This window comes from Nymphaea colorata, chromosome 11 (genome assembly GCF_008831285.2).
Source record: "Nymphaea colorata isolate Beijing-Zhang1983 chromosome 11, ASM883128v2, whole genome shotgun sequence".
Taxonomy (NCBI): domain Eukaryota; kingdom Viridiplantae; phylum Streptophyta; class Magnoliopsida; order Nymphaeales; family Nymphaeaceae; genus Nymphaea; species Nymphaea colorata.
Window position 1 is genome coordinate 11,295,318 of NC_045148.1, and position 17,542 is coordinate 11,312,859.

At 39.5% G+C, this 17,542-nt stretch overlaps 2 protein-coding genes across 7 annotated transcripts; one reads left to right on the forward strand and one right to left on the reverse strand.

Annotated features, from left to right (window-relative positions):
• Positions 1-1,991: 1,991 nt before the first annotated feature.
• On the forward strand, positions 1,992-17,542 carry LOC116264881 (peptide methionine sulfoxide reductase B5-like). 6 transcript variants are annotated; one of them, XM_050080482.1, is made up of 9 exons: positions 1,992-2,279; positions 3,945-4,101; positions 12,341-12,553; positions 12,809-13,009; positions 13,196-13,273; positions 13,502-13,654; positions 15,940-16,048; positions 16,502-16,668; positions 17,092-17,542. In XM_050080482.1, exons 1-9 carry the CDS (start codon positions 2,185-2,187, stop codon positions 17,473-17,475), a joined length of 1,557 nt encoding a protein of 518 aa, XP_049936439.1. In that variant the 5' UTR covers positions 1,992-2,184; the 3' UTR covers positions 17,476-17,542. The 6 variants fall into 6 exon arrangements, with proteins under 6 accessions (XP_049936439.1, XP_049936440.1, XP_049936441.1 ...); XM_050080485.1 differs by lacking the exon at positions 1,992-2,279 and adding an exon at positions 3,499-3,858; XM_050080483.1 differs by lacking the exon at positions 13,196-13,273 and having other exon boundaries at positions 1,993-2,279.
• On the reverse strand, positions 4,656-7,262 carry LOC116264883 (phosphoglycerate mutase-like protein AT74). The gene is made up of 2 exons (XM_031645324.2): positions 6,540-7,262; positions 4,656-5,469 (listed from the first exon to the last, which is right to left on the reverse strand). Exons 1-2 carry the CDS (start codon positions 6,976-6,978, stop codon positions 5,021-5,023), a joined length of 888 nt encoding a protein of 295 aa, XP_031501184.1. The 5' UTR covers positions 6,979-7,262; the 3' UTR covers positions 4,656-5,020.

Here is a 17,542-nt window from a genome sequence, read left to right on the forward strand (position 1 = left end):
TCTTCACGATTGAGAGGATGATACATCCAGTTAATTTGCAAAGGGACCGCATTAGTCACCAACTGGTATCAGGCTTTGGATGTGAAATTTCATGTTCGATGTAGTGGATATATGCACAAGCACATATGCACTCACATGCGAAAATGCTTCTGAGTATCGTTTTGATAAATATGGTTCTCCCTGTTAGATCTGGTTTAATTTAAGAGTAGGACTATGCATATATGGTCCTGCTGAATTACACGTTTGATCGGTGCTTTACCGAGTTGTAGCCGTAGCCCCACCATGTACACGTAAGCTCCATCAGAAAAACTACCAAGTACAGTTCTCTTTCTTGTATTATTTTGGAGTTTGGATTGCTTCTCATGGGGATTGGCTTCTGCTGTTACCAATTCTACCTTTGCAATAGGGTTTTGTTGGTGAATGGATCTGCTATCATGTCAGTTTTTAGATGTTTGTCACTGAAATTTTTGAGTAAAAAATCGGAGCATGCTAATGAATTAGCTTTTTGAATAAATATCTTAAAATTCAAGCATTTTTCAGCACAAAGTTGTGGAGAATGACGCTGATTCTTGCACTGGAGTAGTATTCGATTCTGAAACCCTTAGTTGAAACTCATAATTGAGTTTTTTTTTTTGGCCCAGTTGACTATGTGAATTCCATCACTATATAATTAGAAATTTACATTTGACATGTAAATTAGATTTTATGACAGTCTAACGTCAGTTGTCCAAGCTCTTCTAGTTTATAAGTTAATAAATTTGAAAAATTGATGCAAAAGCTGGTTTCTGTGTCTGGCAATGCAGATCGCATTTACACAGTTCATTGGCACTTATTTGGTAATCCACGTTAATAATCTGGGTTGTTGCATCTTCCAGAATTTAGATAGTTAATCTGTTAATTGAACTAAGTTTTGGCAATACTAGTGATGGCTACACTTGGAACAGGTGACAAGCCGTCACCAGAGCTACAAAAAAAATGGCAAAAGAAAAGACCACACAAGAAAAACACAATAAGAGAGAGACGAGGGAGAGAAGCGAGAAAAAGAAGAGATTTTCGTGAGAGTTCTATGGGGAGGTTTGACAATAACACTAACCTGGTGTTCCATGTCTTAAAGAGTGAAGCAGATTCATGGAGCGCTCATGAACCTATCCAAAGGTTAAAAGGCAAATTCATGAAATGCTAGAACTCATATTTCCATGAATCCCTAAATATTATGTTCTTGTTGCCAAGACCTCCTAAAAATTACTTTACCTGATCCTAATTGCACTCTTCATCCATTTGAGCCTCTTCAGTGTCGACAGTTTCAACAGGTCTTCGGTAGGGCACAACCTTTTATATACCTATCCTTACTGTTTGATTGCAACGCAAAAAAGATATGAAAGGAAAATTCCCCTATGCGTACTTTGCATTGCTAAGGAGAAGAAATTATCCCATTAGTTTTTTTCCAGCGACAGATGAACTTGAAAAAAAACCACAGAAGTTAGTAGAAAGCACCTGATTTTCAAATGAAAAAAAAAAAAAAAAAACCTCTCGTAGTTGGAAAATTTTCAATCCATTTTTTAGAATAGAAAGTGAATGCGCAGCCAAGCTAAAGATGATCTTGCTTGGGTGCACTTGAAAGACAAAGGCACTCTGAAGTGCAATTTCCCTACTTCCAAACACTAGAGAATGAAAGTTCGCTTCTTTGATTTGATATTTCTTAAATGTAATAACTTTTTTTTCCTCCTATACGTCGTAAAATTTTGTTCATAATTCCATAAGAGGTGTAACCTTAATAAAGACAAAGAATGAAGGAATGCAGGGCCTTCATGTTGTACAGTTAAAAAATCTGGCTTCATCGTTTTATTCCTTTGGTTTGATAGCATCAATTCCCAAGATGCGTTTGATAGCCTTAAATAACTTCGCATCTTGGATTTGAACCTGTGTTTTAGGGGATCCTCCGTTTAATGAAAAAATCTAAAGTCCTCATTGTACAACTATAACTTTCTATTGTTTTTGGGAAAAATAAAGAGGGTGGGCCTCCAAGTTCTCAGCGCCCCAGTTCCTCCCGTCCCATTTTATGGGTTAGGTGCACTCTTTCGGACGCCTCCCTTTCTGTAACCGCCCTCCATTGCCAAACTATTTAAGATTTAAAGCTGCCAATTTCAATCCTCTGGCAGATTTCTTCGAAACCAAGAGACGACGATGGTTTCACCTGGTCCGGATAACAAGACCGAGGAGGAATGGAGGGCCGTCCTCTCGCCGGAGCAGTTCAGGATTCTGAGACAGAAAGGCACAGAGTAAGTTTGGAAGATGAAAGTCGAGCTTTCTATCCTTGGTCTGTGAAATTTAGTTCTGTTCCTTCTTCATCTTCTGCCGCATCTTTTGTGCCGACCGACACATGTTCGGTTCGTGGTATCTTGTTTTAGCTTTTCTCGTCGAATTTTGGCCCATTTTGTGTTTGACCAAGTGACTGATTCTGTGGTATTGTGCTGCGACTTTCTGTTTGTTCTTCTTTCCAGAAGTCATGGTCGTCACTACCTTTTTTGTTTTTCCATCTTTTGGGTTAATTCATGCCCGTCAAAGTGAAGAATTCTACAGCTTTCTGCTGAACTGTGGTTCCTAGATCTTGTGTGATTTTTTCCGTCATCGTGGTCATCGTTACGTGACCAATCGACTGTGGTGGTATGTTTTGGAGGCCAGAAGTTTATTTTCATGGCGCCAGAAAATTGTTCAATTTTTACTTGTCATTTAGGTTGTCACTGCCTGATGTCAGTCGTTAAGACCTTCGACTTGCTTTCTTTTCCAGTAAAAATATCCGCTGCGTGATTTTTTGTAGTTTCCTTGCTGAATCTTGGCCTCTGAGCTCTGCTCTGTTGAAATCTTCATGGCCATGAATCGTTTCTCATCTCTATAGTTCACAAGTGTCTTCACACGAGACGGTTCCTTTTCTCTGATTTCTAATTCTGATGTTCGCATGGCGGCATGTGCATTTCTGCAGTTGCCTTCATTTTATGGGCACGTCTTAATTACCACCAGTCCATCTGTAGATTTGAGCACCTCCACGTTTTCAAATTAATGTAATAGTTTATTTATCAGCCCCTACTTGGTTAGTATCCGGGCAATAGATTATAATTGTTGCATTATGCTTTGGTTGATTTTTAGTTATTGGAGGAGCTCCACCTTGATTTGGTGGATTGGAATGATATTAGCTGCTCTCAGATCAGGAACAATAGAGATTTTCCCTTTTCTCCACTTAGATTTTTTTTATATATCAATAAATCTCAACATATTGTTTAAGCATGTCAACGTGTACCTTCTCCTGTAACACATGGGCGTTTCACTTGACATTTGTTATACATGTTGGCATTAGAAGACTTTATGGACATAGCTACATCGTGGAATTGTCTGATTTCTCTTGTGATTTTGATTGTTTATATTTCTTGTTTCATGTAAGTAACATTTCAATTTCGACTTAGTTTTATGATTTTATGTTTTAAGGTACAATGACCTAGAAATGTTGCTCAAGAGTTCGTGCTTGAGTTGATATTCATGCTTCATTGCTTTGACACGGACACAAACACATGCACAGACAAGCTCACATTTGGGTGTACAATCTTCAGGGTTTCAAAAGTTGGCCAAACGTTTCCTCTGTGATCGAGGGTTTAAGGGGAAAAAGAAAAACAGAACTATACACGGTGACGAATTCATGTAGGCGAATGTGTCAACTGTTACTGGAGAAAAACTGAAGTGACTCACCTCAACCCTATCGCTGTTTAGAAACATTGCTCTGTGCATAAATGTTACCTCCGCCCTTTCATAAGCCTGATGCATTGCATCATTATATGGGATTCTGCCATTGTTATTTTTAGCTATACGGTATTTAATCTAAGCTGACTCAAGATTTGATGCTCGGCACATCCATTTCCACTTTCCTGCATTAATGAGCGTAAATGAATCTGTAGGTTACGAGGCACGGGGAAATATGACAAATCCTTCGAAGATGGCATATACAGCTGCGCAGGTTGCGGGACTCCACTTTACAGGTCAACTACTAAATTCAATTCCGGATGTGGGTGGCCTGCATTTTATGAGGGACTGCCTGGAGCTATCAATCGCAGCGTAAGTTCTCTCTTCCATCTCAATACTGAACACAGTTTACAGTTAGGGCTTTGAGCCAGTAATGCCGGGGCATGTTGAAGCTGAACCCTTGAGTAGTGCGTGGTCTTATCTAGACCATGAACCGACTAGTCACTAGACACAATCTCATATTACCATTTTGCTCTCCGAGGTACAGGGTAGTTTGTTGTTTGATATTTGTATGGCTGGTTTAACCATCCCGAGATTATCTGCTATTGCCTAGGGCAAGCGTTTACTAGAAAACGAGACAAGTCTTCTTGAGAATCAGTTGTTTTAGGCTTGAGTACTGAAGTCCTTAGCATCTCTTACTCTTGACTCTGTGAGAAACCTCCCCTAACTGCATTCAGCTATTTTGAACTCCTGGCTTGCAAATTTTCAGCCTGACCCTGATGGGAGGAGGACGGAGATCACCTGTGCAGCCTGTGGTGGGCATTTGGGGCATGTGTTTAAAGGCGAGGGTTTTATTACACCTACTGATGAGCGGCATTGTGTCAATAGCATTTCTATCCAGTTTGCCCCGGCGGCTCATACACATGTAAAAGCTCAATAATGTCTTGATGAGGAAACAATTAGTTTGCTGTGTGTATGATCACTTAAACGCTTTACAAGTATCATGTGTACCGTCTACATAAGCTTGGAAAGGCTGTGTCGTTACAGAATACACATGTAGACGTCCTACAATGCCGTCAGGAGTCCGTGCATTCTGTCTTATACTGCACAGCTTGGTGTTGTTCTGTTGCTTCTCTTTATCCCATCTTCTGCTGTAATTGTCCTTTGACTGTAGCGTTCGTAGACTGCTACGAATCTTCTTGTCGCAGAGTTTCTGACATGCTATGTTGGTCCCTTTTGCTTCAAACAAGTGTATTACACAACCTCTTTAAAGATGAATTGTACGCTTCTGCTAGGAGCAGTCTATGCTTCTGTCTCCAATCAAGTTCAAGCTATCCTGTTGGTCTTCTTCTAAACAGTCAGCTTCATCAGACTCTCTCAAGTGCTGAAAGAAGTCATTGAGATGCCATGGGCAATCATCTATCCAGTCACTCTTCTTGGCAGTTGCCCGCATTTTCTGGTCAGTTATCATCTCTTGAGACAGTCCCCATCCCTTCATCTCTTCGTCACTGTGATGAATTGCTAGGCTGTACTCGCCGCCTGCGCCCAACTGCATGACCCGCACCTGGCAGTTGGTTAGATTGTGTAGGCGTTCAAACTGCTCGACGGTCCACCTGAACCACTTCATGAGGAAGACCCGGGAGGTGACGCCATGGGAAACAATAACGATGTTAAAATTTGAGATACCACATCGATTGATCCGATTCATGTCAATATCCCTCCAGAGTGACTCCAAGAAACCTGCAGTTTTACACCCATGTCACAATCTCCCAAGTCTGTGCCATAAATAAGAAAACTTCACGGAATTGCGTTCGATTTTTGAAGGCTAACAGATAGACACTCGAGTTTTGACCTGAATTATACAGCAAAAAGCCATTAGACGAACGAAATTTTAACTCAAGCCTGTTTTTGCTATACGACCTAAAGTCGGGTGTTTTTTGATAGATTACAAGATATTGGCTACACTGAGTTTATTCCAAACCTATGAATGAAATGTTAATTGGTTTCAGTAAAACCTGATTGACCTGATTACACTCATTAAACTGATACAATCCCGGTGTATATGAAGGAAAGAAGCCCGATTTAGTGGGGGAAGTTTGAAGGTTTCAATTTAGTTGAGTTGGGGTATGTGCCGTATCAGGTTTTCTAGTATCTGTCCAGACTCTAGAGTCTAAATAAGATATAGTCGAGTTCAAGTACCTGCCTCGAATCATATTTTGGTAAAGACAATCTTCACAATTTTGAAGGGCATTTAGAGCATGCCTCATACTAGTAAACATATAAAATTCGCGGGGTAACCACAGGTACATCCACAAATTCCATAATGCCGGTGGATGACATCCTTCCATTCATAAATTTCTGAGATCTTGGATTCAGGGTCAGTTGTATATCCACCAAGTAGATTGATCAGATCCATTCACATCTCTACAGTGGGGGTGACTTCAGAAATTTCATGGCACATCCTAGTCCAAGAATTGACTCAGTCCGCAACTCTTGAATGCAAGAGAGATGGAAGATGGACCTCTATCTCCAATTGACCGGAAACTTTCATGGGCTTCCGCTCATGTGCTCTCATTAATATAATTTCGCTTCTATACCAGACAACCTAAGTTTTGCTGCCAATCTGGTCAAGCAAACGAAGTGAAAACCAGCTCCAACCGCAAATACCTTTGGATCTGGGAGGAGGGAGGAGCTAAACAGACCCATCTCGACGCCATTTTCAAGTCGGATATCCAATCCAAACCCAAGCTACCGAACCCCTATTCTGTGCCACAGGGAAGAGAAGGGGAGAGAACGAAAGAGAGACGTACTGGTGACTCGGTCGTAGACGTCGGCAGCCGACTCGCCCTCCGGGAACCGGAAGAAGAACCGTCCGAATCGTTGCCGTTTCTTCTTGTCGGCCTGCATCTTCTTCTCCTCCTGGAAATTGCCGAAGTCCTGCTCCCTGATCCGGCACTCCTCCCTCACACCGGCGATCTCTCTCCGGCTGAAGCTCCGGCCTATCTCCGACAACGTCGCCCTGGTGCGCGCGTACGGAGACACGTAAAAGTACACTCTCCAGTCCTCCTCCGACCAGGCGACTATCCGGCGAATCTCGGCCCCCGCCTCCCGCGCCTGACGGACTCCGGCCGCTGTTAGCGGGATACGGTGGTCGGCGGTGGTCGTGTAGGCGGCGTTGTCGAGGTTTCCCTGGCTCTCGCCGTGGCGGACCAGTATGATCCGTTTCGGAAGTATCCGGTTCGATCCCATCGCTCCTCCGCCTAGGGTTGTTACTTGCTTCTTCTCTGCGGATTCTCGCCTTCCTCGTTTCTCTTCCCAATCATTCTTCACCCATTTTATTTCTGCCTCTCTCTTTCTGTGTTCAACATCGATTGACGCTTTCTAACATGCAAAAGTCAAGCCCACGGCATCTTCTGTTGCCACCTTTCAGGGAGCCGGACGTCCTTCCGAAATTGTGTCCGTTTACTTCACTAAATCCCATTAAACAGAAAACCAGTGAAATTAGTTGCTAAGTCACTGGCTTTCTGTTAGAATGGGATTTGGTGAGAAAAACATGGAAAAATTAGTATTCAACATTTTTTTTTGGTTGTAAAGAAGTCAAAAGAATGAAAATTGGAAATAAAAGCACACTACATTTTTAATAGATTTTTTGACAAAAATTCCTTTAGAATTCGAAGACATAGCATCTTACTTTTTCTATTAAAAGTTCTGTCTTGAACCTTTTTTTTGGTTGGCTTGCCAGTGTGTTATCAATGGTATATGAACCAATAAGTGTTTGGTTCTCCACTCTTTCATTAACATCTTTGTTTATTCAAGTTGATGAAAGGTAAAGAGTTTCAATATTGGAAGTGGATCTTTTGTTGGCTAGGTTGGTGGCAACCTGCCAATCTGAAAGAGAGATTTGTTATAATCCAATATTCAATTGAAATATGAATTCAAGTAGTTGGATTCATTTAGAAAGTTCCAGTCATGTATGGTCTATTATGTTACTGTGAATAGACAACCACCAACATGCAATTATTCAATATTTCTATATACAGAGTTCCAATCCAACTTCGAATCTAATTACGCAATGCTTTTGCAAATTCGTTGGATGGATTTAACATTTTTATAATCAGTTTCATCAATCCGTATACCCCGTGAGTGCGGCATTTGATAGCTCTTGATCTACTTGATACAACATCTTTGGGTTTTTTTTGTTACTCTTTTATGAATCTGCCCAGTAACAACAGTTATTACTGTTATCAAACATGCTTTTAAGATTTGAGATCTGCGAATTTAAGATGAGTCCTCATCTCTTTGCTTTTGGATTAAACCTACTGGTTACTGGCCGGGGTCGGTGCACCAAACCCCTCTTTAAGGTGTTGCTAAGTTGAATGAGAAGGCGCAAAAGGATAAAAATAAGTAGCAACCCTGTTTGATTTAGGAAGTGCATTTATTGACATGTAACTCCACCAATTCGAGCAGTTGCATTAGTTTTCAAATACCTGGCTTTGAAACCCAAGTACCTAAGATTTCGGATCCGAATCCAATACACCTATAACCACTAGAGGAGCTGCAGGACCCTTCTTATTTAGTTGTTTATGTGTTGATGTTCCCATATAATTTAGTTTATTACATATCGGTACCTCTCAAATCTAAAAGCTTTTGAAGGATCTAGAATTGGGTCGCGGTATATATTAGTGCCCTTCAATCAAAAGCTGCATATAACTATATCTGATCTAAAAGGCATTCATACCCTCTCTCTTTCTCTCTCTTGTGTTCTTAAGTGACTTACTTGTCACTCAATTTTGTTAATAAATTTTCATTTTGTCGGCCCTCTCTCTCTCACAAACACTGTGTGTGTGTGTGTGTGTTTCACCTTTTGTTCCTGCCTCTTATTTCTTTCCAGTAATTTTTTTTACTGTTCGTGTGGCCGGAACAGGGGAGTTTGTTGACCTGCCAACTCTTCCATATTATTTTCAAAGTTCACTTTAAAGAAGGAAAAAAAAAATCAACGGCATCAAGTATGAACAAAGGGGAGGGAACTATCTCAAAGCTAAACAATCAACGCTCACAGAGGCAATGAGAACATCTAGTCCTAGCAAATGCTGTGGCGGCCATGGGAGACCACTTTGAAGGTTTTTTCGTACGCTCCTCAACAAGATTCAAGGGCACCAACCAGTGGTGGAATAGGAAGTTTTTAAATGAAAGGCACTACTTCAAAAAAAAAAAAAAAAATACTCTACAACTAGATAGTAAAACGATTGAAGGGCTCCATCTATAGATAAGTAAATAATTGAGGCCAACCAATACATAGATAAATGAATATTATAGGATTATGTAAGCAACTGCCCACACAATTTCACTGTGAGTTTGCCCCTTTGGCACCAAACGGCATTCTGCTGATATTTATCGGCCTCGCTGGAGTTACTTCTCTTGTTTTATTTTAAAAGATGTTTAACAAATATATTGAAATATTTAATAAAAAAAAATCTTTCAGGACATGCTTAATCATGAAATGCTGGATCCTGAGTGTACTTTTACTAAAGTATAGTTTAAACCCAAAATTAATTGAAGAAAGCTGGACCCCTTCATACACACACGCATATAAAAAATTGAACTATGTCAGTTGCTGGATGTTGCAAGACAACTAAATATTTATTGTACTGTAAACTGTTGCTAGAACTGCATCATAAACTATCACTGTACCATACACTATTGCTTGTGCTTTGGTTTTTGACAATAGTTTTTATAAATATACTGTCATTGGATAACATTTTGCCAGTTGGCTAATGTCAATTGCTTTATATATATGCAGCATGACTGAGTCTATATGGTCAGCAGGGATTCCATCCAAGCGGAAAGTGTTCTCCTGTCTACCATTTTATCGAAATTGAGTTGCGTGCACAGAGGTGTGCACACAACAAATATGCACCAAAGGAGAGTATGAGCTTTTTTGAAATGTTTTATACAGGAAGTGGACATTTCAGACTGTTACACTTTTTTACAATCTTTTTTCACCCTTTTAAAAAGTTTTTTCATTATTTGAATGAGAGTATTTTGGTCATTGCTACTTCTGCTAACCAATTTTTTGTGCACACCATTAGCTTCGGTTCTTCTGCCTCTACAAACAATGTACGAGAAAGTTTACAAGCACATTTGAGAACCAAAAAGAATGGAGAGATAAAATGCTACTAGGGATGTAAATATAGATCAGATATATAACACCAGTTAATGAGAAACACCACTATAGGGTCATTTGGCAATGGCAGTAATAAACTGTTTCATGAGACAGGCAGATTCATAGAGCTCTATGCTACAATATTCTATGAATTTGGAAAGATTCAAAGACGAGTTTATTGCTCTTCCTATTACCAAACAGACCCTCTAGGTCACTCATAAAATTTGTTAATTTTGATGGTTGTTAGGTTATGTAAAAGTACTTCTAGAAGTATTTGAGTTGGAAATGTTGTGAACCTTCAAAAATCTTCGTCGATTGTTATGAATACGTAATTGCTTGATCTTCATGACGCAGAAACTGCGAGAGAGTGTCATCTTTGTGCATCATTTTGCCTTCAATGGAGGTTTCTTTACTGTTGAAAAATGATGGTATGATATAAAGATGCACTTTTAAGGCAGACCACTTGTCTGGTTCACTATTTCTTTTCCCAACGTTATCAAACGAATCTCATAGATATCATAGCTGTAAAGTTGCCTCCCATTTAATTTGTTGAACTGCTACATGACATGTTCAGTCTCGTCATGCCGATCAAGTCTCTGACCTTTTATGATGATTGTTTCATTTAATCAGGAAACAAGTGGTTATTAAATCTTTGAGATGCTTAGTTTCTGAATTGTGATTCCACTGTGCTTGTTTAATTGAATATATAACGACCAGATATTTATACAGTTTCTCATTCTTAAGGAGAAAATAAGTTGAAAATGTCGTCTAGTACTAAAGGAAATCAATATTAATTTTCTAAACTTATGTTCACCAAGTTATGCCTTAAACTCTGTGTGTGTGTGTGTGTCTATTACATATACACATATAAGCTAGATGTTGACAAATAGTTGTTAGGAACAAAAACTTTTTTATCTTTTATTAGTATGCCGGGTTCTGTTTACCAGTGCTCTTATCGGGCTAGAAATTTGGAAGCAGACCCATGAACGCCCCGAAATGAAAAGTTCATATTAAGATATTTACCTTTTTGGTTTCAATATTATCAGCCCAAGTCTTCTGATAGATATTTACGGACAATTATCATTTTACCACGCACTCACAGTTTTATGCTAGAAAGCCAGCCAATTTATCTATCCTATGTGGATTGAACAGAAAATACTAATCAGGTTGAACTTTTTCTTGTTGTCTGAAACTAAATCGTTTTCGATCTGTTAAGATTATATAAATAAAATTTCTTTCTGCAAAAGTCAATGCTGTGTATACTTTTTCACAAACAAGGCTAATGAACTCATATGGGTTTTTCTTTCCGTTATTGAAAAAAATTAAGCACCTTCACTCTGGAATTAAGATACAATTATTTCAATTTTGTTAATCATGGATCAAAGCGTGCTACAATCAGCATCCTTTTTCTCCACGTAAAATCACGTGAAGGCAGACATCATTCTAATTCATGAGATTTGAGCGGCATTGCTATCGCCGTGCTTGAACAAGTTAGTGATGCAGAGCCAGACAGTTTGACATGGGGGATCAAGGGAGGGAGATGCAAGACGATTTTTCACTATGTATAAATACAAATGCCACTGTTCCTTCACATACAGAAGAATTGGTCAGACTGAGAGACAATGAATTTCACCACGTTTTTAAAAATGGCAGTGGTGGTGATGGTAATGGCAGTGGTGGTGATGGTACCAAGCTGGCCGCCATCGGAGGCAGCTGAGATTACTGATTCTGATTATCATGACGCGCTTGGAAAAGCCATTTTGTTCTTTGAAGGCCAGCGATCTGGCAAGTTGCCGGCAAACCAAAGAGTGAAGTGGAGAGGAGACTCTGCCCTCTCAGATGGACGGCTGGCAAATGTACTCACTATACACTCAAAATCCAGAGTTTGTTCTAGATTTTAGACTAACTTTATCAGTTAACCAGCCTTCTTATTTCTTCAAATGGGTGTATCAAAGACTCCCAAATAGAGGCATGCTTCCACACTGGCTTACTCTGTCATGTATATGGTTGTCTCTCTAACTTAGTAAAACCCCATGGTGAAGGCCTCTTGAACTCTGAGAACCTTCACCAAGACAACTGCAACGAGGAGACTCTGTCCTGCAAGAAGCTGCAATTAAACACTAACCCGTTCTAACCCACTGCCTATTAGACAAGGCTTTCTACAGTTATGTTAGCCACTTGGTAACAAAGTTCAGCAAAGAAAAGAGAAAAAAGAGAACAGTCATAGAATGTACCAGTGTCCCAACCAATTTCTGACTGAAAATTGATCGTTTTCTTTCAGTAGTTTCCCTCATTCAACCCATTTTGGACTACCGCGAGAAGTTGGGATCATCCATGTTAGGCCATCCTAGCCTGCTGAATTTGCTGACAACAGATGAAAAGATAGTAGCTTAGCGTATGTTTAAGTGCATGCAGATACGGTACATGTGAATTGTTGATGTGTGGCAGGTGAACTTAGTTGGAGGGTACTATGACGCTGGAGACAACGTAAAATTTGGGTGGCCAATGTCATTCACGGTGAGCTTGCTGGCCTGGGGGGCAACAGAATTCAGGAAGCAATTACAGGCAGCCAACCAGTTGAACCACTTGCTTGAAGCTATACGTTGGGGGACCGACTTCATACTCAAATCTCACACTTCACCAACCACCCTATATACACAGGTAAATGGACATCTCATGCACATCAAATTAGAATGTGCAAGACAAAGTCAGGGTAGAGTAAAAGCATACCCTTTTCATCAGATGAACCATTCAAGAGAAAACACAACCACCTAGCAAAGCTTGACTGCTATACAAGCTTGTGCAAGACAGCCCAGTTGGACTGCTGCACAACACTTAGGCTCGATTCTTTGTAACGATGTCAGGTTTTTATGCCCTTCATTGACCAAGCGATGCTTGTATGGTGAAACATCATAGGTTGGAGATGGGAATGCAGATCATCAATGCTGGGAGAGGCCTGAGGACATGGATACAGCCCGGACAGTCTATCAGATTGATGCATCTTCACCAGGCTCCGAAGCTGCTGCAGATGCTGCTGCCGCACTTGCATCAGCCTCCATACCATTTCACAAAGTGGACAGAAACTATTCATCTTTGCTCTTAAAGAACTCCAAAACAGTAAGTAACCATTAAAAACCTTTCGCAAAAGTATATCAGAGTTAATCTCTCTCTCTCTTCTCAAGGTGTTGCAGAAGCTAATTTGAACTCTCCCAAGTTCCTGACAGAATAGGGAACAAAAGTATTTCTTACAGTCAAGATAAAATGACTACTGTTATCTGACTAATCACAGCATATTCCGCCTAGCTTTTTGAATTTGCAGACAAGTACAAAGGCTCATACCAAAAATCCTGCCCTTTCTATTGCTCCTATTCAGGCTATCAGGTGAGCTAGATCGTTCCTAAAGTTAACGTTAGCCTCAAAAGGTCAGGGTCCAAGGGATTCAAGAACTAGTTAGTAGTAATACTGATTCGCTGAGAGCCTGTATATGATGATTTACCCAAATTCATTGAGTTGCCTCACGCAGTACTGCGCTACACATAGGCATGCTTATTGCTTTTCGGGAATTACATTGTTGGGCCATTGATAGATCATTATATAATCCTTTTACAGGATGAGCTTCTATGGGCAGCTGCATGGCTATTCAAAGCCAGTAAAAGTGAGAAGTATCTAACCTATGTGGACAGTAACCAAGCGTGGAGCGAACCAGTGTCCGAGTTCAGTTGGGACAATAAATATGCTGGAGCACAAGTTATATTGTCAAAGGTATTTCAATTTTCAAGAAATCACATATTTGTGCTAAATATAGGTGTTTGTTTTCTGCAGTGTTATCTGTATTGCATGATATGTATCGTATAGGTATGAAAAACCTATACGATACACCTACGATACACAATACATTTGTGTATCGTACGCGTATTTGACGTATCGCTCGACACAGTCGATACACCCATATATCGTATGATACGGGGATAAAATAAATTTTTGTATTTTTTTTACAAAAGAACATCTTGCTTCTTATTTTCAAACATGTCTAAAAATTGTAAGGGGATAAAGTTTTACTAGTTTTTCTACAAAAATTGTCATTTATGTGACAAATCATTGATTTAGAGGAGAACTCGCTGGTGGAGAAGAAGGTTTACTCATGTGCCCATGGGGATGATGAGACCTTGAGTGATGATAACCATGATATATTATATGTTGTAAAATTGTAAATGTAATCTAAAACACTTTAAAGTTTAAACATTAAAGTTGTGATAGATGCTTATTATGTTATTATGAATTTCTTATTCCTCATTTTTAAATGTGTGTTAATATTTTATGGCTTATGAATGATGTGATGAGTTTTTTTTTTATATAGAACACATTTTTTCTGAACCTTTCTTTGTTTTTCCTGATTTTACCGATTTTTTCTATTTTTTTTATTTTTTTATGAATTAAAAAATTAATTTACGATACGCTACGTTTACGATATGTTACGATACAGTGTATAGGTCGGCCCGTCAGATACATATTACATGCACCTTTTACAACATTGGTTTTCTAGTTATTAACTAAAGTTGTTTGATTTGGAATTAAGCTTTTCCCCTAAAGTTCGAGAGAAGGTTTACATATTGGTACATCAAAGAAATCTGGAGCAAAACAATTTACTAGATTGAAGAACAGCATTGGTTTGAGCTATCCAAATACAAAACAGAATTTGGTGCGGCTATATCATTAGATAGGAAATAAGAAAAGCTCTGATACCATGCTGCGACCAGATTGGAGAGTGAATTCTTCATACACGTTAACCATACTCTCACGTTAAAAGAGATTCGGGTAGCAGCTACAAAATTACAGAAACAGTTCAGCACTAAAACAGAAATTATTAAAGAAATCTCGGACAAAAAATAATAAAAATATAAGAACGTTATTAACTTCTAGAAATTGCTAATAACCACATAACCGACAAAACTTATTTTCCAACAATATCAAATTCTAACTTCAACTCTCATTGAGCAATGCCTAGCAATTCCAGAAAGAGATCCTTTTCTCCCAATAGACAGTGAATTAGTCTCAATTTCCCAATTCTTGTTACCTCATAGCAGACAACATATTTGCCATTAGAGGTGGTTGAATTCTGATATTCAGATCATTCAGTGTGAGTCCACGTGATTTCACGATTTCCAACAGCTTTTCAAATATAAAAGAACCATGCTGTCCTTACGCTGCATTTTATTTGACAAAGTGATAAGCTCTGTCATCAGATTCAACCATCTCAAGACCTGGCCAAGTTTGTTATCGGCTCAGGTTCGGACAACAAGTTCACTGTGCAGTCAGGGTCCAGGATGCAAAAGGAATTAGCTGGACGAAAAGAACTGATTTGCTAAATATCCACAAGCTCAGTGTGCCAAGTTGCACACTATGACATGGATTCAGTATCTCTGCGCCGTTTTACTTGCAAACAATAACAGTGCTTAACATTTCACATGTTGACCATGGATATTTGGCTATCTGAAAGAATATTCACTAACTAAAACACGAGCTAGCCCCAATAAAGTATGGTAAGTAGTGGGGCTTGGACAACCAAGAAAGCAGTCAGCGTTTAAACGCCAGCAGAGCCACTCCTTTCATAAGCCAAAGCATGTGCACGCGTTGAGGGCGGGCTTACTAGCCTCTAGTGTTTTGCGCTGCTGGGAAATGGGAATGCGACTAAGCCTCACTGCCTAGGTGCGATTTCCTCATGTAAAGATGAAACACACACATGCACAAGGTTCTGGAGACTTCTGGCTGGCTCAGTATCTGGATTCCAAAAAGTCAAATTGGCCTTCTTATGAACCAGGCCACTTTGCCCTAGCGATTGACAGAAGTTGAACTGAAATGTTCAATAAGCAACTAAATCCTATGTCAGTTTCTTAGGTCCATATGTATTCTGCACATGTAAGAAGCCCAACTGACACAAATATTGTGATTTAACCATCTACGAGTTCTATCTTCCATGGCTGCATTATATTAGTATGACAATTCAATTATCTGTTTATGGAATTGGACGTTCCATAAACGAACCACAGGTCTTTGGAATGGGAAAGCAGGCACTCAAAAAGTACAAAGCTGATGCTGATTCATTTCTATGTGCCTTAATGCCACAGAGCAGCAGTGTGCAAATTCACACTACTCCAGGTAATTTCTGTTGCAAGGAATGCACCCCATCTCTTGAATCCCCAATTGGAAATTCAGGGAGGAAAACAAGTAACGTGAGTGGCTTAAGATTTATCTGATTCACAGTTCAGAGTCTTCAGACCACTGTCACTACAGATGAGTGGACTTACTTTGGTTCGTTTTACAGCATAATTTCGGTTGCCTCAACAATAGATTCATTAGCAGGCCCTTGTTGTTTTATGGATCTAATGAAAGCAATACTCCCCATCTTTCGATAGTGACAGTCTATCTTCAAGTTACCTAATATTTATTATATGCTGACCTTGCTACCAATTTTTTCAATAGCTTAGGTTTTTGAACTTCTTCTCCAACCAAATTAGCTAATGCTCAACACTACCAGCAGTAAACTAAGAAACATGATCTAGAAATTTATTAGTTCCAGATATGCATATGCTAAAGGTGAAGTATGTGCAGGTGGACTTCTGTATACACGAGAGAGCAGCAACCTACAATATGTTACAAGTGCCTCACTTTTACTATTCATCTACTCAAAAACACTCCAAAGAATCAATGTAACATCTGTTCAATGTGGCACGATCTCCGTTTCTCCCACTCAAGTTAGAACCTTCGTGAAGTCTCAGGTAATTTCTATCAGATAAGGACATGCTTGGTGCTTGCGACTTGACTGGAAACCTGGACAGATCCCAGGTATGACAAGTCTAAAAAAACTTGGAGCAAGTTTACTGGATTAACTTGGTCCATGATACAATACTAAGACATGGATTAAAATAGCCAAGTCGTTATCTGCTTTGGTTGATCATTGTTTTGGTATCATGAGGGTACTCCAGTTAATTGAAATATTATGATATTCTGGAAGTATCTGGATGGTGACCAGGTCTCTCCCTTTTCAGAAACTTTACTGAAATATGATGATGTCAACAAAATGTTATGTATCTATAATATAGAAATGGAACAGCATGTGCATCTGCAAATAGTGCATAAATGGCACATTCCACCTTTATTAATTGTACCTCTCATTTCTTATGTTAATATATTCTTTCCAGGTGGACTATATACTTGGCAAGAATCCATTGAACATGTCATACATGGTAGGATTTGGGAGGAAATATCCACAGCAGCTGCATCATCGCGGTTCATCCATCCCATCTATCAGAATGCACCCAAACAAGGTGGGCTGCCAAGAGGGATACTCAATTTGGTATAAGGCCAAGACTCCCAACCCCAACACACACATGGGTGCACTTGTTGGGGGTCCAGACTCCACAGACCAGTTCACAGACTCTAGGTCTGACCACTCTCACCTAGAGCCCATTACCTATATGAACGCTGCTTTTGTTGGATGTTTAGCTGCATTAATAAATCACTCTGGTTCCCAAAATCTGAAGATCATAAATATGTCTGTCCCAGAGGATTCTTACACACTATAATCATGGTGATATTAATGACTGCGTAAAAAATAAATGTAGAAGTGAACACAAGGAATAGTATTAAGCA